Source organism: Gadus macrocephalus, chromosome 11 (genome assembly GCF_031168955.1).
Source record: "Gadus macrocephalus chromosome 11, ASM3116895v1".
Classification (NCBI taxonomy): domain Eukaryota; kingdom Metazoa; phylum Chordata; class Actinopteri; order Gadiformes; family Gadidae; genus Gadus; species Gadus macrocephalus.
In genome coordinates, this window is record NC_082392.1 from 16,615,668 (window position 1) to 16,640,718 (window position 25,051).

The window sequence follows — 25,051 nt, forward strand, 5'->3', positions numbered from 1 at the left end:
AAGTAAAGCTATGGTATAAAGTGTTGATATTGAATATGCTTTATTGTATTACCGCGTTTCAGTGTTTGTTTTTATACTGTTTAATTCGACTGAAAAGTATTCCATATATATTTATTTATTTATTTACCACAATTTCAACAGTAACAATTTAGCTTACTTTACTCTAATGTCCAGTTGAATACTCAAATTACAGTCAAGAACGCAATCACTACACACATCTGTAAAAGAAAAAATATAGAATTTATTTAATTATAAAACAGGAAATGAGCAAATCACAGTTACAATAAAAACTTCTCAAAATCTGAATCGTGTGGTCAAGGAATCCGTGCCACCCGCAATGTTGCTGAGCTCCGAATACAAACCTAGAAACAAACAAAGAAACCAAAACAATGTTTGAACAGATGACTAACACACAGTCCTATTCCTCACACAAGTCATCAGATGAATTTTCCCTATTTTTTATCAAACACACAAGTACATTCAATACGTGGGCTTTTCCATGTCCTTGTCCGGAATGTCCTTCGTTTGACTAAACAAGGTTTAGTGAAACGAAGGACATACTCAGGGCCGGCCCTGACCAATTTGGCGCCCTAGGCAAGATTTTTCCTGGCGCCCCCTACCCCGTTGGATCGCACAGTAAATTCGACTACCAATGTTCATAAACTCAGAGAAGCTACAAAGCTTTGTCTTTGAGACTCTTTGATTTTAGATAGAAAATTAAACACACAAAACGTATTACAAACCAAGTAACAAGCAATGAATCACTCATACAAATAAGTATGCACAAAATACTGCAAAGAAATGCATGATGTTTACTAAAGGCATTCATAAGCAAAATAATAGAGTTCAGATTCAAATTATTGCAAATACAATTAAATGTAGTATGGTTTATCTAATTTGGTTCTAACCAGAGATTAAACAAGCAAAATAAATACAAAATTAGGGCTGTGCAAAGGTAGACGGGACAGCAGCACCTGATGCTGTGTCACTGGGGGTGGTACTGAAATATTTTAAAAGTGCATCTGAAGGGAGAAGAGAAGTATATGTGACGACTGCATGTTACATTTTAATAAAAAAAACAGATGCTTGGTGTGCTATACATGAGACTAATATAGACTAATGAAAATGTGATGAGATTCATTCAACTTTATTGTCATTGCAATGCAATTCAGTCTAACCACAGTGCAAAAAACAGTAAAGTGCAGTGAAATGAATGTATATATAGCCTATGAATGATATGTGAAAGCTAAGGTGTGAAATATTAACATTAATACACTTTAACTGCACACTCTTGACCCTGCCCCCCTCACAGAGGGCAGGTACAGAGCAACGAGCCAGGCAGGCACCCAGAAAAAAGGCTTCTCCATTATTTAATAGCCTTTGCTATGACTTTATGTTGCTGTGGGCTTAAATAATATTTCGAAATAATAGTAGTAATGGCACTGAAAAAAAAAAAGTAGTATTATATATATATATATATAATTATTATTTTTTTTTTTTTCTCCCCCCGTTTTCGGCGCCCCCCGCGGATGACGGCGCCCCAAGCATTTGCCTATACTGCCTATGTCTAGGGCCGGCTCTGGACATACTAAATACAGTTTTCAAAATATTTGGTTATACGAAGGACATGGCGCTGCATTACTGTCTTCTGCGGCCAATCAAGTCGCACGCTAGCTGTAGCCTATTTGCGGCGTACGCATCACCTATCTGTCATTGTTGGCACGATAGTCAGTGATGCATACTTTCTTACGTCGACGACGAGACACTTAGCTATCTCTTTGCATCGGTACTACGACACGCTGTTGAGCGAGATATAGCGATCAAACCAAAATTTGATCGCAACTAAATTAAAGGAGACATATTATACCACCAGGTGTGAGTGTGATTAGCCAGCACAGATCTAGGTGGACACGCCCACTAGTGATGCCATATGGGGCAGATTTTCGAAATGGCTTGTAAGGCTAATCACACTCACACCCGGTGGCATAATATGTCTCCTTTAAAGGGGACCTATTATGCTTTTAGACTTTTATGACCTATAAACGTTGTTATAATGATTGATATTCATGTTTAACCATGGACAAAAAACGATTTTCGGGAGACTCTTCCTCTCATCTGGGCGCTTTCAGCCTTCTCTGACAACGCTCGGTATCGTCCTTCTCCGCCCCCTCGCCCCCCTCCTGCTAACCCAACTCCGTTGTGATTGGTTATCTTCCTTGAAGCGCACGCACGGGCAGATTTGACCAGGCATATGGGGGCGCGGCAGGAGTGCCTCTACGTAGATGATTTCCCGGAAATGTGAACAAGTGAATCGCAAACGTTGTCCCGGGTGTTTAGCGCTCTGCACAGCCACCCCAGACTGTCAGCAGGGAATACGTCGAAATGCATGTACGTCATTATTTGACACTTTAGTATGGTTAAACATGACTATCAATCATTATAACAACGTTTATAGGTCATAAAAGTCGAAAAAGCATAGGCACCCTTTAATGACTAATCAAAATGTGGCCATAATACGGCCAGATCGCTTTTAAAAAGAAAGGAATAAATAAAATAGGAATCAATACCTCCTATATAAACACAAAAATGCATTGCTAGCCCAAGTTTTGCTGACAAATTGTACCTGCATTTTTCTGGCCAGTAGTGCCTTGTTATGGGTTAAGTCAATGGCAGAGGAATAATCATATTCAAGGGACACTTTTCATCCGAGCACGGCTAGGTGTGCCGTCGGGCTCATTTGGTCACAAAGGTTAGTTGGTCGAAACTACCCGTGGGAAAATGACACGGGCAGACGATGTGCACAAAAGGGGTGGGGGGGGCACCCTTGAGGGATCCATACGCCTTCCTCCCGCTCACCTGTTTCTCCTCGGGGGACAAAACCTGGTCCACGCAGACCACCTGGTACTGTGTGTGCTTCATGTTGCTAGGGAACCGTCGGATGTGGCGCATGGCGGCAGAGAGGCCGTCGGCGCTCAGCACCTTCTTGGCGTTGGCCACGCCGCAGTCGGGGTCCAACACCAGGAGACACAGGCTGCCGTTCTTCCTCTCCTCGACGCCTACAATGCTGCGGCTGTGTCCTGGCGGGCAAGGAGGGCGCACCATGAGGGGAAGGGTGCAAAGCCCAAAGCACGCAGAACAGGGATAATCTGCTTATATTTGTGACGAAACCCAAGCAAAAGGATATAGAATCATATAGTTTACACTTCAAATGTACGTGGGCACCATGTCTGTTTTGGCCGAGGAAATTCGTAAACTTCATCTTGTGTGTCTGTTCCGACATCGCAGTGCGCTTTGGGCTTCACAGGAATCGCAACCGATGCTACAGCTAATTCTGAGAGTGGTGGCGTAACATTAGAGGTGCGAGTTTTGTCACGTGAGAACATGAACCGCCTCAGCACAGATTCCATTCTACTCCCCAAATGGAGGCGGGGGACAGGTACCTTGGTGCTGGAGGTAGAGGGGGGGCAGAGCGGTCTGGACCACCCTGGGGGGAAGCCTGCCGCCTCTGGAGGACTGGCTAAAGTACTGCTTCACCCACTCAAACATCCTGGGGTGGGTGTCGCCCGGTCCGCTGTGTTTATGGAAGTCTGTGATGCGGGCCCTGTGTGCACAGAACCCCAGAGTGTTCACCGAGTGGAACCGAGGGTATCTCTCTCTGCTTTGATTTGACCCATTAAAGACCTTTGTAAAACACAAAGGTCTTGTGTGTTTTTATATCAATAGAATCACGAGGCCCGGTCAACACCTGCAACAACAAAGGGACGTCGAGATGGACTTTAAATGCTTTGGTATCTGTTCAATTATATATATAAAAACGATGAAAATGATGACCTGAAAGCAGTTTAAAACAAACGTCTTGCATGGGCCATTAACCGCGAGGAAACTTAATGACGCCTCAACACCAGCAGAAGCCTCAGCGTTATGTGCACCTCAGGCCCAGGGAGGTGAGGAGGGCGTAGATCTCCGTGGCCCCTATCCAGGCTCGCGTGCCCTGCAGCCGCTTGTTAAAATGGGAGGCACCCTGGGGGTCCAGCCCTTCCTTCCAGGCCCCCTCGATCATTCGCTGGAGCTGAGGGACGCTGGGGATTTCCCCCTCTGCAGACAAGAGGACAGGGATCAGGTTCGGCCGTGAGCGGTAATACAAACCAGCATAGGCTGTGGAAACACAAGCCAGACGCTGTCAGGGAACACATGTTTGTTTTTGAGCACACGTGTACCACAAAATTATACGCTTGTGAAATCATTATTCTGATTGAGTTCTTGCAAGAGCTCGTAAACAGGAAAAGGGGCCATTTGTGAAAATTGGGGGAAGTAGTAACATATCCGTTTTGGACAACCGCCAAAGATCTTATGATTAAGAAGGGAGTGAGTGCCTATGTACGGACTGCGAGAAGCCCTCGGAGCAAAAGTAATGCAATATAACTGGATAACTGTAACCCTATAATTAAATGATCAAAGTTGCAGTCCAAACAATTCTGAGGTATCTTAAAAGGTGCAGTATGTAGAAGTAGGGGCGAAATAAGATCACGCACAGATGAGTGTGTTTGGCTGAGAAACCCATGGAGAGGTCATCCACTTCTTTAAGGCAAGGGTAGAATAGTACCGGTCAGGCGGTCGGCAAAGACCGGGATCCTCTGCAGGGCCGAGAGCAGCATCTGGAGGTTCCTGTAGCCACAGCCCCAGCCTTTGTCCCCCTCCGACGAGTTGTAGTGGTCCGTCTCGGCACTCAGCCAGATGTGAGCACAGCCTCGGGGGTCCCTCTGGTAGTACTCCCACAGCGCTCCCAGTGTGCCTGAACAATAGTGTGTGTGTGTGTGTGCATGTGTGTGTGTTTGTGTGTGACAGACAGACAGACAGACAGACAGACAGACAGAGAGAGAGAGAGACAGAGAGACAGACAGACAGACAGACAGACGGACAGACAGACGGACAGACAGACAGACGGACAGAGAGGATCATTTTCCACTACAAGTGACTTCCAGGCTCCCTAAGCCGGGTCGCTCACATGGCCCTGAAGAGAGTGCAGGATGTGTTTACTGTTCCGGGTTCACCGTGCAGGCCATCGTTATACATTCACAACGACTGAACCGTCAGGCACATGGCTGGAACACTTCCTGGGATTATGGTGAGTGGATGATTCACTGATGACTCATGTGCACTCGTATTGGGGCCGAAGGATGAGAGACATATGCATTAGCATTAAGGCACTGGCCTGACAACCCGGCTAGCTTCCTCTAGCAGGGCTGTTGAGTAATGCATCACATTATGGTGGCCAGCTCCTCTCTCTCTCCACCTCCACTTCAAAATGTCACATCCATTGTTCAACGTGAAATTTGCTTTAGGTTCAAATGTCTCCGTTGCCGGCAGGCTTTAAAAGGGGTGTTATAAAGGACTGCTTGTATTCAAAACCACAGTTAAATGTTTCCTTCATCAACGGGTCAATAACTGATAAAAATCTATTTCACAGCAGAGCCGGAGGCTACCACTATGGGAGTGTGATGCATGGTTGATGTCTGCTGATGACGTCAAGTACTCCCTTTTATTGTCACACGATTGGTAAAGGTTATGACTGCCTAATTAAACCCTCATACCCCTTCGGCATGACACACACACACACACACAAAATAAATTGTACCCTGTGTTCTGGTGGTGCCGTCGTCAAGGCCAGAGGCAAGATCCTCCATCACCTTGGCCCTCTTGCTGTGGTATTCTGCTGGGGCCATGAGGCCCTGGGCCACCGCCTTCTCCATCCGTCTCTCCAGCTGCCTCCGGTAGCCCCCACCGCCGTCCAGCCCAAACTGCTCCTGTGCACATCATATGGTCAGAGTCCCACACTGGCAGGCTGTTGTCTCCGCCACACGGAAGCACATGACTCTCGGGAGTGAGCGTTGCTCACGAGCACGCGCCCTGACAACCCCAATCACATGTGCACACAGACAGGCCAACCTCTTCCTTGTTCCTCCTCCCCATGATAGGGTTCAGGCAGCATGTGACCATGTGCCCATCGCTACCTCTGTACAATTATGAGGACAGGGTTGGAGTTAGGGGGTGCCAGCTCCAAAACATTGCAAGGTGGTTGGTGGTTGGTGGCGGTGGTGGTGATGTTGTTTGCCGGCTGTGGCGGTGGTGGTTTGTGTGGCAGTGGTGGTGGGTGGAGTGGCCGTTGCGGTGGTGTACCTTCAATTTTTTGAACTCCACTGCCTCCAGCTGGGCCTCCTCCTTCCGCCTTCTCTGGTCCTCCTCCGCCTGGAGCTTGCGAGCCAGGCGGAGGTCGGCACCAGGACTCACTGGAGCCAACGCTAGAGATAGAAAATCTCTTGTTTAAAAACAAACGGGACTTGGGTGCATTCAACTGTACCACGCCACCGATAACATGGAACAGAGTTTCACTTGGAAATCAAATCATTAAAGAAGGTAGCATCAATTAATCAATTAACATCGTACCAGAGCTGTCTCTCGTAAGTTCAACGAAATGCTCTTCCACATGCTCGTGCAGAGAGGGGGCGTCATCACAGACTACGGAGCAAACAGGGCACAAGAAGCGGGTTCCCTCTCCTGTAAAGCGTTACAAAAAGGCATAGAAATACAATTTTTGAGATGTGAGTTTTTTTTTTTTTTTTTTTTACGTCTTAATATAACAATCTAATTTTGGGAGGGTACTACAAGTTGTGCAGTCTTATCCATCACATCTCTGACCTCATTGTAATACATGCACGGAAAGAAGGTCCTGTGGTGGTGCATTTAAAATTGGTCACGCAAGTCTATATATTTTTTTCAGTGTAATGCAAGTATCTTCATTGTGAATATAGCATGGAAAGTAAAGCATTAGTGAAGGAAGCACAAGGACATTAGACATGCTATGTCCCTCAAGGGGGAATGAGCATATTTAACTAAACTAAAGTATATTCTTTGAGCCAAACTGTATAAAATATATAGTGGGGCATGTGGAAAAGTTTAGTTGTTTATCTGATTTTTGGTCCTCTTTCTTGGCAATCCCGAGACAGACGACAAAAAATAAACCACCCGAGTGTGCTCTGATTTTAAAAGATACATATGGGTCTGTTTCAATGCCTATGTCACCCAATACACCCGCAGAGGCAGGAGGAAGGTTGGGCTATGTATGATGAAGTTCATTTCTTCTATTTAATAATGACCCAGCCTGAGAGGTAAGGATGGGTGGTAGTGATTTGGGAAGCCCAAGAGGCGGACCTCTGTCCTAAAGCTGGTGGGACTGGAGGAGAAAAGACTCGCAAAGGAGATCCGGTGTGGCTATAAGCATGAGTTACTTAAACACTTAACATTAAACACTCAAGTAAACATACAGCTTTCCTACACATTTGTATAAAAGAAATGCCCCTACTTTTCCAAACTTCAGTTTAAGGTTCTCTTGAAGTGCTACTTTTACATCGCGATATTGATACAAGTGCACGGATGTCAATATATCAATAATCCAGGGGAATATTAATGCTTGACGATTATGGCAAATTTATTGCAAAGATTTTGTAATTTTGCTAAGACATGAATGCCAAGCCTAAATACCTTATCATTGATGCATTCCTCGGCCAACAGTCTATATCAATTCAAAGTGACTAATCATTAATCCCTCTATTCATCCCTCTATTGCTAGTTGCTTTGGTTAAAACCGTTTGCTAAATGCCATAAATGTAAATGTAGGTAAGCCACCACTGGCTCCCACATAAATCTCCCACGAGTAACCACATATTTTACCAAAGTCGATAAATGTACATACTACAGTGTTTCTGTAGTAGTTTTTTTTTTTCATACCAGTTATTTTTTTAACTCAACTAATACTTCTACGACAGCAAGTGTGATCTGTCCTTAGGGGGTAAAGGAGAACTCTGGCTTAGGAAGGCTCAAAGCAGAAGGCTACCTTTAGCGGAGTCCTCCACCTGCAGGTGAACCTCCACATGTTCCTGGAGTAAGGGGCCGGTGCTGCAGACCAGGGTGCACATGGGGCATGGAAACTGTCCGCCTGGACAATGAAGACAAAGATGCATCTGTGACAATGACCAAGAAGCCAAGCTGGTCTGCAAATAGTATCTACTTTTGATTGGGGAAGTATACCGAGTTTGTTTGACTGTATAAAAAGGCCCTAAAGTGGCGTGAATATATTCCCACCTTGTGTTTTTCTCTCATCTCCACCACATCCCCGGGTGGTTGGACTGGAGTCAGGAGTGACGCAAGCACTCCCTGAGGTTGAAATCGGACCGCGGATTTTGTCGCTGGAAGTTCTCCCACCGAATGACGTTGCTGGGACTGCATTCCTCATCCACTTAGTTTCTGTTATCATAGTGGCTGAAAAGAACATCTCTGCGTCAGTTGGGCCACACTGAGAATGAAAATTAAGTTTCCCAGCCCAGGCTCCCAACAATCAGTTTGAGCTTTGTTGTTGTTACCTTGTGTTCCCGAAGAGGGACACGGTGTGGGGTTGGAAGGAACATTATTGTCACGGTGAGGTTCTTGTGCTTGGACATGGTTCTCTGGATGTGCAGTGTTCATGTGGTAGGTGAGGTCGTCATAGGACACCCCCGATAAAGAACACAGTGGGCAGCTCATTTCGTCCTCCAAGTGGCTCAGAAGAAGGTGTGTCTTCATATCTTCTTCAAATAAGAGCTCCTCGCCACATATCACACAAGTCAGCATTGCTTTGGTAATGCGATGACACACCTAGGATTAAGGTCTTAAGGTGTGTTCCGGAGCTTACATGAAGGAATGAAATACAAACACAAAAGGCTAATGCGCTGTTACAATAACAATCATGTTGTGACCAGAATCACCAGGCAATATCTGCTTTGTTAACGTTGTGAGTCCTGAACAGAACAGGCCGTGACTCTTGCAGAAGAATTGACTTACTGATAAAACAGTTAACTTCGTTGACGTCGTTCCAAAAATAACATTAGTCTCCCTTTTCCCAAATCTTTCAATTTCAGAGCCAGCCAGGTAACGTTCTTCTTCTTTGACTTTTCCTGGGCAGTCTAGACACATTCGATGTACAACTGCCTCCTACTGTCGACTAAAATAATGCAACTCTTAGTGCGGTGATAATATAATATTTTAGTTATATGCCCCCAAGTAAATATCACACACTTCATATTCTGACATCCAGCTTTATTTTCCTAGGATACTGAAAGACATTGCATATACTTTCTGATTTGATTTGGTCCCTCCCAGGAGATAAAAGGTGACAGCCACACTTTCCCCAAATGCCGCACATGTCTTTCTTAATTTGTATATATCTCCAGCATTTAAATAATGCCCCCCCCCCCGCCACACACTCACACACGCACGCACGCACACACACACACACACACACGCACACACACACACACACACACACACACACACACACACACACACAGACAGTAAGGATAAAAACAACAAAAACATAATTTAAACTACATGACCTGATCAAAAGTAAATGTATAATAAAACAAGTGAATAAAAGTGATGAAAGGGGAAAATAATTTGGTTTTAAGAACTGATTATAAAAGAAGGCACAGAGCGTGCAAACCATGTTCCTCATCAAACACACACTTTTCTCCCCTCTACTTTCCCCTGGGTTTTGTATAAGTGCCATATCTTCTCTCCCCAGTATCCCACTCTTTCGGCCATACCATGTCCATCTCTTCCTGGATTTTGGGCTGGATCTTTGTTTTCCCAAGAGGATTTTCTAACCCCACCTCCTCTTCAGACAGCGCAGCTTTCCAACATTACTATTTCCTCTTTCCTTCCTGATCCATCAATTCAATCATGAGCCAAGTATGTGGCCATAAGTTCAGCACTCTCATAATTTAGTTAGATGCTGCTGCTGCACACACTTAACTGACACAAAAAGAGCTCCCACATACCTCTCAACTAGAACCCCTGGACCAATCTGTAAAAACTTTTGAGAGGACTCCCACCTCTCTCACAGTTGATGAGTAGCTACCTCACTAGTGGAATCCATCTACCCCTCAAATCTCAATGGCTTAATAAACCAAGATCCACTTCAGCCCATGCCATGGTCCACCTGGCTGCAGGTGGCAGAATATACTTTTCTCCCATGTCTTTTAATTTAGCGTTTGTTGCCCATTCGCTTACCGGGGCCATACAAAACCTTTCAGGCCTATCCTACCCTGCAGTTTCCCAACAATCCTGCGAAAAAACATTTACAAAAACATAACTCCAGTCTGCCCTCTCAGTACATCCCAGTATCCCAGACCTGGCATCAGACGGCTTAACCCCAGCGGTTCGGCCCCCATTTCTACCCGCAATGGTATCCAACCACTTCATATGTGTGTTGGTTGCCAATCTTTATACCAAACCAGTATAATCATTTATTGATCTGATCATGCAGTGATCTATCCATAAAGGATGTTACAGAATAGAGCCGCTGACTCTGGGAAAACGGATATGACGTTTGTCGAGGACACGGAAATGACGTCAGTGGTTGTTGATCCGAGGGTTTACTGGGAAATGTTTGGTTGGACGCCATATTGCTATCATCTCAGCTTAAGAGCCGCACCAGAGTCTGTCGGAAACAAACACACGGCGTCGGGAAGTAATTAAGCTCTTAAATGGGTAAGACGATGGTGGTGTTGACGATGTTGGCTCGTCTTGAGACCCCTCCTAAGGGAGAATCTTTTCCGCGGGGGTCCTCATCTCACGACGGAACGGCTGGAATGGGATGCTCCAAATGAGCGTTATTGGAGAGAGAGAGAGGGCGGGACTTTCCTTTAAATGTGGTTTGCGGCGATATAAAGGGCGCGGCTTCTGATAGAGGGATGGACGTTTCCGTTATGTTTGAAAAATATTGCTTCGTCAAAGTTTTTGTAAAACCTCTAAATGTATTGTTTTTGTCATGTTCATGGTACTCTCCCTCCGGGATCTTCGTACACAACTCATAGGTCGTAAGAGACCGGAAATGTCATAACAGTCGACCGGGATAACATTACACCTCAGGATCCTCTCTCAGCCTAGACCTTTAAGCTAACTGGTAGAGAGCTGTGTTATGCTAACGTTAAGGTTGGATGAAAACTACCCAGGTATCTAACATTTATCGCTATAAAAGAATGTCATCCTAACCATCGCATACATCGCCATGACGTTGATTGCATTAAAATACCTTGTCCATTAGATCGCATCTTCTAGTGTGCTGTCGTTAGCACAATGCTAGCTAGGCCCATCTATTTTAATAACGAGCTAGCAATTGTTGATAATATACGGTTCTAATGGCGTGCAGTTAGGTTAGGGGCATTGTTGTGCTTTTTACTGTGTCTAAAGCAGAAACGAGGTTTCTGCTGAACACGTTCGATCAAGGCCTGAATTTTAAAATTAAAGAGGTTTTGGAAGGTACCTGAACGTAACACAGGCTCAGAAGGGCGTGTTCTCCCCTACCCCAACTCACCACCATAGTCCGCACAGGATCAAACCCAGATGTGTGCGTGTATATATGAATATATATTTGCTTTAACCGTGCTGTCTTTTTGTTGATTCAGACACAATGGCCAGCCCAGGGAAGGACACCGACAGAATGAAGAGCTATAAGAACAAAGCACTGAATCCTCAGGAGATGCGTCGCAGAAGGGAGGAGGAAGGAATCCAGCTGCGTAAACAGAAGAGGGAGGAACAGGTGAAACACCTTAATGGAAAAAACTGTCCCTGGTCCAAGTGGATGTACATGATCATGGTTCCATCCCTTTCTTACACATGAAGGCTGTAGGTTGACTCATATTATGTCCTTACTTGTTCCACAGTTGTTCAAGAGGAGAAATGTATGCGTTCCTTCCGGTGATGAATCCATGCTTGAATGCCCAATCCAGGATCCAGATGTCAGCTCCACTGTACCTGTTTCAGGAGTATGTCTTATTTTCTATGTGATATGATAAAGTACTGTGTATGCTTTTTAGAACTGAATCAAGAATTAATGGTCATATAAACCCAGGGCAGAAAACATCCTTATCGTTTACATAATTAAGTTGTATCTTCCTCTATGGGGAAGTGGCATAAATAATTGTAGCTTGAGTGACAATCACCATGCCAATGCAAATGGATATTGACCAGCTTCCTATGGTTCTTGTACTACTATTACTGCCTATTGGTTGTCCAACATTCCAGCTCTTGGGCCACGCAGTCAGCTTGTAATGTAGTAATTTCCAGCTGAAAGCGCATGCAGGTTAAAACCGCCTCCGCGAACAGTCTGCAATTTTGTCCTTTCATGAGAATACAAATAATGTTATTGCAGGAACTGTTGTGTCACTGCTAATTAAAGCACATAGTATTGGATTGACAAAGCGTTTCTTTATATTGTTATAGTTATATATTTAGCTATTTTATCAGATTTTAATTAGTGCTGTTTTTGTTTTGTTTCATTGTGCTGGTCTTACAACATGTATCTGCTTGGTTTGGCTAATTGTGCATGGCTTGTGTTACTCCAGGAAGGGGTCATAACTCCAGATATGATCCAGATGATCTTCTCAGACGACCCAGACCAGCAACTTATTGCCACACAGAAATTCAGGAAATTACTCTCTAAAGGTTTGTTTACCATGTCATTATGGTGCGAATGGGGCAGATTTCAAAGCAAGAGCGAGAATTGTGAAATAAAGTACAGCAGAATAAGCTCTTTAATCAGCCTAATGCTACACAGACTTGAAGACTGGCCCTGGACCTTTTTTTTTTCTTTCACATTGTTTGCTGTGATCCAAGTTAATCCATGTTCCCAGGCTGAAACAATGTTCTTTTCCTCGTAAAATAAATGTCTGGTTTTTAACATGTTGAAATTGTGAAACCCCTCTCTTTCTCGCAGAACCCAACCCGCCAATAGATGAGGTCATATCAACTCCTGGGGTTGTGAACTGCTTTGTAGAGTTCCTTAAAAGGAACGAAAATTGCACGCTTCAGGTAAAGGGCCTCAGACAACAACACTATTATTCCATCGAGTGATTAAGATGACGAGTTACCAATGGGATGAAGTTTAGGAATGCCTCCTGAACAGCATGTACCGAACATCAAGTACTGTGTGATCCTCCTATTTGTCAGTGTCCTGTGGGGTTGCAGTACAAGTCATACTGTGTGTGCTCGTGTGTTCCCGGATATTAGTTTGAGGCGGCATGGGCACTGACCAACATCGCCTCCGGTACCTTCCTGCACACCAAGGTGGTCATTGAGACGGGTGCCGTGCCCATCTTTATAGAACTGCTCAACTCCGACTACGAGGACGTTCAGGAGCAGGTGAGGCACGCCTAATGAGCAGGATCTTGAATCATGAAAAATATGTGAATTTAATGCATTCACTTCCTTCCACAAGGCTAAGTGTTAAGAAATAGTAATTTGCCGTGTGCAGTTTGATATTCTGTGCTTGGAGTCCACAGAGAGTGATGGTGGTTTCTTTGTTTCAGGCTGTGTGGGCGCTGGGCAACATTGCTGGAGACAATGCGGAGTGTAGAGACTACGTGCTCAACTGTGGTATCCTACCCTCCCTTAAACAGTGAGTTTGTGTGTGCGTGTGTTTCACCAATGTGTTGATGCTTGCTACATGGTGAGATTGGGCACGGTGCAGATATTGAAGTCGTCTTCTTCCCATTTCAAGGCTACTTGCTAAATCCAATCGTCTCACCACCACCCGGAACGCAGTGTGGGCCCTTTCTAACCTCTGCCGGGGAAAAAACCCACCACCAGAATTTGCAAAGGTCAGTCCGGTTGCCCTTATGTTTTTGTCCAAGGGTTCCGACATTGCTTGAGATTATTTTGTAACCGGCAAGAATTTAATGGCTGCCTCATGGTAGTCCATAGCCAAAACTCATTAATACTCATTTCTTAATTATTCAATGTCAAAACAGCTCACTAGATTGCAAGGATTATGCGTCTCTCCCAAAGTGCTCTCGCTATCATTAAGCCAATCCTTTAAGATTATATCCCACATGCATTCCCGAGTCCTCCCCTGTTGAGCTGCCCCTGACTTCCAGCTTTACCTGGACGCTGACTCATTCCCGTCTCCCCACCGTGTCCTGTCTCAGGTGTCCCCCTGCCTCAGCGTGTTGTCCAGACTGCTGTTCAGCAGCGACCCGGACGTGTTGGCGGACGCCTGCTGGGCACTGTCCTACCTGTCGGACGGACCCAACGATAAGATCCAGACGGTCATCGACTCGGGGGTGTGTCGCCGGCTGGTGGAGCTGCTCATGTAAGGAGACCCTGCTTGTGCAGCTCAGCTGCCCCCTCTCCTGAGGGATAGGCGTGGAGCGGTGGACTAAACTGCATGTCTTCCTTGTTGTGTCGTTGCAGGCACAGCGACTACAAGGTGGTCTCGCCTGCCCTGCGCGCCGTCGGCAACATCGTGACAGGAGACGACATTCAGACCCAGGTAGAGTTTTTTTTTTTCCATGTGTTTGGTGACCAACGAGCCTCCGTGGAGGCGTGCACCTGCTTTGTTCTCTCGGGTGGAAGCTCATGACGCGGGTCTCGTTTCAGGTGATTCTGAACTGCTCGGCACTGCCCTGCTTGCTGCACCTCCTGAGCAGCCCCAAAGAGTCCATAAAGAAGGAAGCATGCTGGACAGTGTCCAACATCACAGCAGGAAACCGAGCACAGATCCAGGTACTGCATCGTGGTTTTGGGCACAAAAACGCGCAGCTGTGTCTCCCTTTTTAAATATGTTGGCTCTATCTGGTAACAACTTGTGTTTCCTCCTCAGACTGTGATCGATGCCAACATCTTTCCGGTGCTCATAGAGATCCTTCAGAAGGCTGAGTTCCGCACCAGGAAGGAGGCCGCTTGGGCCATCACCAATGCCACTTCGGGTGGCACTCCTGTCCAAATGAGGTATTCATGGCTTTTTTTATTCAATACAAACCTCAACCGTGGAGTGAGATGCATACCATCTGAAGCATGGTTTTGGATAACCCTAGCCTGGTTTTATTGTTGCAACTCTAAATGATCAGCATATTCGAAATGGTCACAGCAATAATATTCGCCTCAGGCCTACGGAAAAACTGAGCCTCCGTCCTTGTGTTGCCACAGGTACCTGGTGTCCCTCAACACCATCAAGCCCATGTGCGACCTGTTGACCGTCATGGACTCAAAGATCGTGCAGGTGGCGCTGAACGGCCTGGAGAACATCCTCCGTCTGGGGGAGCAGGAGGCCAAGCAAGGCGGGTCTGGCATCAACCCCTACTGTGCTCTCATCGAGGAGGCCTACGGTACACACACACACACACACACACACACACACACACACACACGCACACTGGCACACACACACTGGCACACACACTGGCACGACACACACACACACACTGGCACGACACACACACACACACTGGCACGATACACACACACACACTGGCACGATACACACACACACACAAACACTGGCACGATACACACACACTGGCACGATACACACACACACACACACACACACTGGCACGATACACACTGGCACGATACACAGGCATGACACACTGGCTCTGTCCCGTGCTCTCATCTGTCCAGAACATTACGTCTGGTTGGCTACAGAACATTAGAGGTAAAGACGGCATGTTTCACTCTGAGCTAGTTGAAGAGATAAATGTTGTTCACGGCTTTTGTTTGGTTGATTTATTCGGAATCGGTGTGTCATTGGTTGCAGTGTTGCATTTTGGTTCAGCTTTGTTCAGACAGCCATATTTAGAGATACTAAAGTACGTAAACAAACAGGCATGGGTAAACTACGTCGTGATTGGTCAGGATTCACGTCACTGTATTATGAACCTATTCGCTCTTGCAATATAAAAACCTTGAATGTAGGCTAATACAGAAACTGGTCAAACTCTTCAGCGGCCATGATGTTTAACTACATTGTATGCGGATGTTGTACCATTGTGCACAGTATGAGCAGCACATTCAGTTGGAGTGTGGATCAAGACGGAGATCACAATGCCTTGAGCTATGTCATACGATGCTGAGATGCCCAGGAATACGCCAGGATGGATTCTGTAAAATATAATCCGCCAATTTGTTTGAAAAGAATGCATGAGACTAGCATGCCTGTCTTACTCAATATAAGCGCAGGTTTCAAGTTCATGTTTCTACTATTGCCACACGGCAAGAATGGGGGATTTAACCTCCAGTACAGATGGAATTAGCTTTTTGGCAGTACAACCCCTTCCAACAATAATTCAGAACAAGGTCAATAAAAGGTGACGGGTACAACAACGGTGCAAAAACAGGATAATAAAATGCAGAGATCAAGGCAAAGTCTGAACAACATCCACATGGTCCATATGTTAGTGGTTGAGTTTGAGTTAAAAAGGTGTGGGGGTGTAACCTTATTAAGGTGGTCTGTATCTGTAGCTCCGCTGGGGTTTACACAACAGCTGGTTCCAGTTATTGTCGACGTGTGTGCCAAGAACTTTAAAGGGCCCGGTTATGGTGATTGGTCAGCTAATGATGATTAAGTGATTTCTTATGACTTGTTTTCCCCTCCCTGAAATCAATGATTATTTAATCGAGCAAATCCTTGTTCAGGACCGGATCATTGCCTCTTCGCCAGTTGAATGTTCTTTCTCGCTCTCGGTGGTAGATTGTTTAGTTGATATTTGACCAGAACCGATCCAACGGCACTAGGGAGGGAATACCTCCTCGGCTCGGCACAAACGCTCCAAAAGACCTAGGTCTTGATGCGTCATGAGGGATGCCCATTTTTAATAATAATAATAATACATTTAATTTAGAGGCGCCTTTCAAGACACCCAAGGTCACCTTACAGAGCATATAGTCATCATTCAAAACTATGTAAAACAGACTAGGAATAAAAGGAAAACAGAGGTTAAACATGAAGAATAATAATAATTAATAACACTCAAAGACGCCTAAAGTGAAGGGGGGACCTCACTAACCACCACCAATAATTTTTGTGGGTGTCTGAATACATGTGTCCTGTGTTCACTCTCCAGGCCTGGACAAGATTGAGTTCTTGCAGAGTCATGAGAACCAGGAGATCTACCAGAAGGCCTTCGACTTGATCGAGCACTACTTTGGCGTGGAGGAGGAGGACGCGAGCCTCGCACCACAGGTGGATCAGAGCCAGGGCCAGTTCATCTTCCAACAGCAGGAGGGACCTATGGAAGGCTTCCAGCTCTAACCCGGCCCACCAGGACCCAGTGTGCCACCTTTTTATTTCCCTTCAACTCCCACAACCTTTCCTCCCGGACTTGGAGTCGAAAATGCCTGAGTGCGAGAGAGAAAGGGAGTCAGTGCCCCCTACAAGGGGCCGACCGGAACTGCTGTTCGATACTCTGTCCTCATATCTCCTCGGCACACATTTTTCTGCAGCTAACACTCGCCACAAAAGAGGCAGGAAAGACAGAGGTATACTTTTTCTGTTTTAGTTTTTTTTTTGTGAGGAGAAAATTGCGTCGTCTTTTGCGTAAAGTCGTCGACGCTATACAGAGTACTAAGGGTTACTAGTTTACCTCCATTCGAGTTTAGCGGCTCTGCTGAGGCCAAATTTACTCCAGGACGGAAGAGTTAAACAAAAATATCCAACTAAATTCAATGTTTATTGTAAGTGTGGTTATATTTACACAATGATAATACTATTCTTTGTTTGATAAAATATGAATTGGTATATCCAAATTACCTTCCTTATCCCTTTTTAAATGTGAAACTACCTCTTCAGTCTACAAAACAAAAACAAAAATGAGGTGCGTCAAACAGGCATTTCTACCTTTTCTGGAGCCTAAGCTGGAGAGCTGTTCATGACATTATACGTTCTACTTTGTCCGTTAAAGCTTCTCTGAGGATGCTGTACTTCCTCAATGGCTTAAAGTGTATTTTGTTTTTATTCCCATTTTTCCCGTCAATGAACTGAGTCGCTAACCACCCAGACAGATACTCCCCTTAATTTATTATGGTTTGTCCTCCCAAGCGAGGCAGAGAGCTGTCGACACCCGGGCTCACTCTGAGCGCTCTAACTCAGACCATAGGCGAGAGGTGATAACGTGTTTGTAACAATCTCGTAGTGTTATTTTGAAGTTGAGTAGTGTTGAGCTGCTTCCCTTTGAATGCATTTTGTTGAACACAGGACAGGAGCCGGCCAAGTGAGGTGCTGTCCATATCAAACAACGGGATTGTTCATTCAACTTAACAAACAAAAAACAAATTTACATAAACTTCTATTTTGAAAAAAAACAAAAAAATGGTATGCTCATCTCATGGTGAAACTAGTGACATGTATGATACGAACCCTCTTTTTCTGCTTGTGATGGGACGCTATCCTCCGGGATACCTTACAATAGACTTGATGGAATTGGACATGGCTAGTTAGACCGAAATTGCAGGTTTTGTATATTATATATACATTTAAGAAACTGTCTGAAATTATTTAAATATAAGGTTGAGTGTGGAAAGGTGTTTTATGCAGTTCATTTCTGACTGATATGCAGTTGTTGTACTTACTGTCTCCCATAGGTTTCTTTTCTACGGCTGGTCGATTATTATTTTTTTTGTTATCATTTAGGACGGTTTGCCTAATTTCTTTTTTTAGGACTCTGATATTTAGTTTTAAGTCTAAATGGGAGATACTGATTGGTCCTCATGTGTCTCGCTGGTTTTGTGTTACTAAACCTGAACCAATGTAGAGCTTCTTAAATTGGGCATGACATATTCTTTAAAAATGTCCATGCATTGTATCAGAGTACACTCAACTTAAACCAGCCCCTGGATGAAAAATTTATTTATTTATTGGAAATTGAAAATATCTTCCTAATGCAAAAATAACAAGCACATTCAATGGTGTATAGTTTTCTAATTATCTCTTGTGTGATTGTATTTTTGCTTTGTTTTTGGGTGCAATTTGGTAGAATATTGTATTTGTTTTGGGAATTAAATTTGCTGTGCTCAAGCAGATTGTAATACACAGAACCCTGAAAACCGCAATAGAATTGAACCATTCTACAGGACGATATTACAGTTTGCTGCAGTTGTTCGGCCTATATCTTTAAGAGGCTGGACTGTGGGCCCTTTCTCCCTGGAACTATGGCAGTTGCCGTCCTATGAAATATTGACATGATGGAGTGCAACAAAGGTAAATAAATTGACCCGTAATAGCAAACCACTAGGCGCTGTTCAATCGTTGACACAGCTGTTTGGAAATGGTTCACATTGATTGGCTAGCTGGTTTGACATAAGGGAGTGCAAATATGCTTCACTATTGCTGAGCAATATGACACATTGTTGTTGTGTCGCTGTATTTTTCTTCTTCCAGCTGAATAAAAATATTCCCATTGTTTCAATATTGGCTACTCGTGGTTCACTGCAAGGACACGAGACAAATCTGAATTGCATGTTTTGTTACATTTTCTTTAAAAAGAAAAAATGCAGCCGATTGTTATGGTTGAGATCAAAATATTTACCAGAAGGGGATTGCTTTTTTGTTCAATTGAATTGTGTATAATCCTGTTGACCTACGTTTTATGCTTCAGAAAGTGTTGTTGTGCAGCTGTTAAGCCCTGGATAAGACGCCGTTCAACGGGCATTTGGATATAATAATATTTCCGCCGTATCAAAATAAACAAGCTTATTATATGGACCAAATACACTTAACCCTAATTTATAACCATTAGGGAAAGATTAACTCGTGGGAAATCCCATGGGTCTGACTGAAACCGGTTTGCTCTCTCGGTCAGCATTAAGTGAATAGACTGCCATTGTATATGAGGATTTCCTAAGGCTCTAGGCGGTAATGAAGAATGCGGGATTGTGTAACTGACTGTGTCCATTACCATCCTGTTATTACACACATACTCACCCAGGTATCTCTCTATATATATATATATATATATATATATATGTGTGTGTATGTTTGCAATATTTATTTTTTTGCCTTGAATTAAGATAAATTGATAGTAATTCCCTATACCTGTGCATTATAATCCCTTTATTCATAAGGGTTCCCCATTTAAATGATATCTTATTTCTCCTGATGTTTCTCCCTTGGTTTCTATTCCTAAGGGAGTTTCAATTCTAATGCCTTGCATTTCAATTCCTTGGGAAATTTGGTTTCTGTTGAGTAAAAATAGTGATGTTAATATATACATTTCTGACGGTAATGATTTATATTAACATACTAGATTATCTCAGACACAAACATATCCTCTCTCATCCTCATATTCTCTCTCCTTTCTCTTACTCTTTCGTTCAGTGTTTTTTTGTTTTCATCGTCAGATAACCAGTTTGGCCACTTCATGAAATGGTATTGATTCAACGGAAACATGGAAACCAGTGGTGCCTGGGGCGACGAAGCACTCCCTCACCTGGACACAGTTGGACTCAGTGTTTTAAATGTTTATTTATTTACATCTTATTCACATTTGATACAATTGTCCATCACAAATTATCCTGAGTTATGAATCAAAGTAAAAAAATTAAATTGACAGGATATTCTATGCATTTCACTGTTCATCACAATCAGATGGCTGTTGTTCATTCAGTCATAATCAATATGTTTACAATATGCATTGCAATCCACAGCAATGCAGCTATAGATATTACATGTTGTATGTAGAGCTGCATTACAATGCAACTAAAGATACATGACCATAATATCTAATGGAATATATTATGAGGTGAGGCAGACGTTTCCTAAACATGCTCACGGCAATCCTTTGGTCTGAATGTTGGTCTGACCAAACGTAAAGGTCTGTGGTTGAGTTGAAGATATATACATTTATGTACAACAATATCGCTATTGCTATGCCCTCATATGCTCGTCCGTCTCCTGTGACGCTGTCTCACTGCTACATCAGAGTTGATGCTGACGCTGTTGCTGCTGATGGAGGCCTTCGTAGCCCTGCTGCTTCCCGTTGACTTCCGGAAGAGAGACGGGACGCTTATGATGTACGGCCCCGCAAACCTCTCCCCGGGCAGGGTCGTGTCCGAGGCGGACACGGAGTCCAGGTTTCTCCTGGTGTACTCGTAGACGTTCTTCTTGAAGGCCGTGGCCGTGTTCTGGTCCCTCTTGAAGAGAATCACATAGCACTTGGGGAAGAAGTGGCAGCTGAGGACGCCGTAATTGGAGATCAGGATGACCACCATCTCCACGGCCGGCACGTAGATCCCAGAGGTGGTGACGTAGACGGGCACGAAGATCAGCCAGGAGATGAGGTAGAGCAGCATGCTGAACGTGATGAACTTGGCTTCGTTGTACTTCTGAGGCAGCTTGCGGCCTTTGTAGGCACAGGCGAAGCAGACGAGTGCCAGCACCGCGATGTATCCCAGCATGACCCCGAAGAGCACGTAAGAGCCCTCGTGGCACTCGGCCAGCATGGTGGTGGGGTACATGACCACGTGGTAGAACGGGCTCCACAGCACCAGCCAGCAGGTGCACGCGCCTACCTGCAGAGCCACGCAGACGGCAACGATGATGTACGGCCGGTAGAGCTGCCGCAGGGCCCGCTGCAGCCGCGGGTTGACCTGGAACGCCAGCAGGATCTTCAGGGACTTCACCAGGATGCAGGAGACGCACAGCGTGAAGCTGACGCCGAACAGCACCTGACGGGCCTCGCACAGCCGGACGCTGGGCGGTCCCACGAACATGGTGGCGCTGGTGAAGCTTCCCACCAGGGAGAGGAGGATGACCTGGCACAAGGGCCCCCCGCCGGCCCTCACCACGGGGGTGTGGCGCTGGTGCAGGAACAGAGCGGCGATCAGCAGGACCAGCAGGATGCCGACGGCCGACAGCACCAGCAGCACCACAGCGAAGCCGTCCCTCCAGGAGAAGAAGTTGAGGGTTTTGCGGAGGCAGCGCGAGCTGCCCTCCGGACTCCACTCCATGTTGCTGCCGCAGCGCACGCATTTCACTGAATCTGAAAGGGAGGGCGTGCAGGGGGGAAGGGAGGCGGTAACAAGGGCACCAGAGACGGATTCAGGACACAAACTCGGAGCATGACTGGGTGTTGTAGGTGTGAATGCGTGGTCACCTGTGTCGTTAGAAAAGTAGTTCTCTGTGCAGTTGATGCACTCGTAACAACAGGTGTGTTGACCCAATGCTACTTTCTTGGACTGTCCAGGCTGGCACGTATCTGAGCATTTTGACACAATTCTCTGAAAAAGAGAAGTGCAAAATTAAACAAGCTTGTATATATTTATATAGATAAATGCCTTATTTTGGGGGGAAACATCTAAATAAAATCAAATTTGAATTTGTTGTTTGAGTAGAGAACATTGACTTTGTCTTCGGCTTTCAAAGAAAAAATAACTGATTAACATAGTTATGCCCATGTCAGCACTGGATGGATTTTGCTCTCGATGTAAACCAACGCACTTATTATGTTTTGAGTAAACATTACCCTTTATTTTGTAAGTGTTAGAGTGTGTCTGTGACCTTACTTACACTTAGGTCCGTTAGCTGTTTCCTAGCAAGGTGACTGACGTAAACAAAGCTGTGGTTGAGAGTGCTGTACTCAGCCACAATGTCGTGGATGTAGATGCTTCCATTTTCAGTCCTCCACAGAGTGATGTCGTAGTCCAGGTTGATATCTCCTTTTTTGTCAAAGCTGTAATTCTTGTCCCTGATCGGGAACCACTGGTTTCGCAAAGCTTTTAGGACCTGAAATGATAATAATGATATAAATATATACAATATTTATTTCCTTATTTCATAATACTTATTTCCATAAACGAATTTGTTAAAAAGACAATATGAATGGACACATGCAACATGTCTAAACCTTTTTCTTTTTTCCCCCGCCTTCTTTAAAGAGCCATCTATGGCTTCTGTTAACTAAACACAGTCAAGCCAACTCCACCATTATAGCTGTGAACTGTCTGAAACACCCAAACCTAAAGTTGTCCCTTACCTCCCATGGTCGCACTGTGCCATTTTCTTTACAGTCCCTCAATCGACAGATGGAGGCGACAGCGTGAGTGATTGCACCCACGGCCATTTCAACCCCAAACACTTTATCATAGTCTATGTGCTCCTGGAGGCTCTCCTCAGCGTGAGCTAACGTAATAGCATCCATGGCGCCTTGGCTGGTGTTCAGCTCTGCATAGAACTCATCCAGGAAAGGGTTGGTCACTGGGCTGTGGTGCCCAGTGCTCAGCAGCTTGCTCAGGTAGCGGTTGAAGGACTCCATGTCTCCACGTTTGAAGGTGAAGCCCACCACGTGGCCCACCTCCTCCAGCTTCATGTGTTTGCTCAGAGAGCTGGTGGTGGCCCAGATGTCGCTCGCCAGCCATATCCTCCTCATGGCCTCCAAAGGCTGGCCGTCCTGCAGAGTCTGCCTCCGCAGCTCCTGGGTCAGGTGCATCATGTGGATGGGCTTCACGAACGACACGATCACCTTCACCCTGTGGCTGCTGAGGATGGCCCTGGCCGCGGCGCGGACCGAGAGAAAGAGCTGCGGGTTGGACAGGGACTCGGGGAAGGTCTCTCTGAAGGACACGCAGACGCCCACCTCCGAGGCCTGGGACACGAAGCTGTCCTTGACGGAGCGGCCGTAGTCCCCGTCCGTGGTGAGGATGCCCACCCAGGTCCACTTGTTGTCGCTCAGCAGCTGCACCATGGCGGCCGTCTGGTACTTGTCGTTCGGGACGGTCCTCATGAAGCCGGGGAAGCGGGCCTTGTCACTCAGGATGGCCGCAGTCGATGCGTAGCTGATCTAGATAAAATAAAAAGGGATGATGATTTCCTTGCAACCACTGATGAGCAGTTCATTTTGTTGTCAAATCTGTGTCGTTTCGTTATCGCATAATCTTACCTGAGGTATGGACTTGAGTGTGAGCTGCCTGGCGATGGCGATGGACATCTCTGAGTGCTGTGCCCCAACAACGGCCAGGACGGGCGGGGGTTGAGGAGAGGTGGCGTTGGTTCCCTCGCTGCTGCTGCTGCTGCAATCCCCCTTACCGGTGAAGTCGGCCGTGACCCTGAGGGCCATGCTCACGTCGGAACAGGAGTCGTAGATGCGGTATCCCAGGGTGACGCCGACCTCCTTCAGGGCCGGCGACCTGTTCATAGTGTTGATGGCGTTGATCATAGCGATGGCCGTCGTGAAGCCGCCCTTGTCGAAGCTGTTGGAAGTCAACAAGAAGGGAAGTGTATGTGGCATCATCGATTGAACAGAGTCAACAGTGTCATCGACGGATCGCTCAGAGTTGCCTAAAGACACAAAATAAGAGAGTTGAGGATTGATTCGCCAATAAAATTCCCGTGGGACAGGTGCCACTATTTTGAGCTACAATACATGACGTGTGATCTCACCTGACACATTTCTGCATTTGGGGTGGAAAGAAGGCGCTGTCTCTCTGCACGTCCTGGTGGATGGGAAACACCCCACCGATGATGAAGTCCCCCGGTCGTGTTGCGCCCACTGGTCTGGTCCCAGCCTCCCTGCTGTGGCCCCTCACCAGCAATGGCAGCACGAGGAGCAGCCCCTTGAGTAGAGGGTCCGTGCAGCTCATCCTATTCACCGCACTCTACTCTGTGCCGGTTTTACGGTCTTGTGTTACACTTGTCTGTCACATCCCGTTTTACTGTCTTTTTTTTTCTTTTTTCTCCCTCCTCTGTTGTTTCTCTCCTTGGCTATCGCTCCTGGTTGAATGAGCTGAGTGCCTCTGGCACAGTGATTCTGTTTCTCACCGTAAGCATCTTCAATAAACACTTCCCTGTTGCCTAGAAGCCCCCCCCCCCCCCCTACCCCCATGCCCTAGTTACCTGTAGTAGGAGGCCTTCCCACTTTCCATGGAACTAGAAACGTTGACTAGTTTTGGTTAAAAAAACTAAACAACAAAGAATGGGTTTCTGTGTCAGCCTTTCTCTGATGGGGGATGAGGGCATGATGACACATCTAGTATCTATAAACATCAATATGATACTGTTTAAACCTGCTTCACTGGTTTGATGCCCAGGAATCAGATGTAGACATCACTGACATCCCCATGTTTTTCTGTACAGTCTACACATTTATGATTATTTTGACTTGGCATAGCGAAAACAGATGTTTGGCAGACACACGCTTAGACACAGATATCACAGATTCTTTCAATTTGTTTCATATTTCCCCTGCAAGTA

At 45.6% G+C, this 25,051-nt stretch overlaps 3 protein-coding genes across 8 annotated transcripts; 1 reads left to right on the forward strand and 2 right to left on the reverse strand.

The window, feature by feature from the left end:
- Nucleotides 1-221: 221 nt before the first annotated feature.
- zufsp (zinc finger containing ubiquitin peptidase 1) lies at nucleotides 222-9,022 on the reverse strand. 5 transcript variants are annotated; one of them, XM_060065164.1, is made up of 12 exons: nucleotides 8,875-9,022; nucleotides 8,418-8,754; nucleotides 8,140-8,316; nucleotides 7,892-7,993; nucleotides 6,445-6,555; nucleotides 6,178-6,299; nucleotides 5,636-5,804; nucleotides 4,604-4,792; nucleotides 3,930-4,095; nucleotides 3,441-3,601; nucleotides 2,857-3,077; nucleotides 222-362 (listed from the first exon to the last, which is right to left on the reverse strand). In XM_060065164.1, exons 2-12 carry the CDS (start codon nucleotides 8,662-8,664, stop codon nucleotides 315-317), a joined length of 1,713 nt encoding a protein of 570 aa, XP_059921147.1. In that variant the 5' UTR covers nucleotides 8,665-8,754; nucleotides 8,875-9,022; the 3' UTR covers nucleotides 222-314. The 5 variants fall into 5 exon arrangements, with proteins under 5 accessions (XP_059921147.1, XP_059921144.1, XP_059921148.1 ...); XM_060065161.1 differs by having other exon boundaries at nucleotides 8,418-8,688; nucleotides 8,875-9,016; XM_060065165.1 differs by having other exon boundaries at nucleotides 8,418-8,720; nucleotides 8,875-9,006.
- Nucleotides 9,023-10,396: 1,374 nt separating this feature from the next.
- Nucleotides 10,397-19,274, forward strand: kpna5 (karyopherin alpha 5 (importin alpha 6)). 2 transcript variants are annotated; one of them, XM_060065171.1, is made up of 14 exons: nucleotides 10,397-10,581; nucleotides 11,499-11,632; nucleotides 11,757-11,858; nucleotides 12,438-12,537; nucleotides 12,809-12,903; nucleotides 13,102-13,233; nucleotides 13,401-13,489; nucleotides 13,592-13,691; nucleotides 14,019-14,182; nucleotides 14,284-14,362; nucleotides 14,470-14,595; nucleotides 14,693-14,820; nucleotides 15,019-15,197; nucleotides 16,935-19,274. In XM_060065171.1, the coding sequence occupies exons 1-14, from the start codon at nucleotides 10,578-10,580 to the stop codon at nucleotides 17,120-17,122; spliced, it is 1,620 nt and encodes a 539-aa protein (XP_059921154.1). In that variant the 5' UTR covers nucleotides 10,397-10,577; the 3' UTR covers nucleotides 17,123-19,274. The 2 variants fall into 2 exon arrangements, with proteins under 2 accessions (XP_059921154.1, XP_059921153.1); XM_060065170.1 differs by lacking the exon at nucleotides 10,397-10,581 and adding an exon at nucleotides 10,769-11,045.
- A 1,078-nt stretch (nucleotides 19,275-20,352) lies between these two features.
- gprc6a (G protein-coupled receptor, class C, group 6, member A) lies at nucleotides 20,353-24,587 on the reverse strand. The gene is made up of 6 exons (XM_060065169.1): nucleotides 24,242-24,587; nucleotides 23,742-24,051; nucleotides 22,839-23,642; nucleotides 22,373-22,588; nucleotides 21,960-22,083; nucleotides 20,353-21,845 (listed from the first exon to the last, which is right to left on the reverse strand). The coding sequence occupies exons 1-6, from the start codon at nucleotides 24,439-24,441 to the stop codon at nucleotides 20,740-20,742; spliced, it is 2,760 nt and encodes a 919-aa protein (XP_059921152.1). The 5' UTR covers nucleotides 24,442-24,587; the 3' UTR covers nucleotides 20,353-20,739.
- Nucleotides 24,588-25,051: the final 464 nt, after the last annotated feature.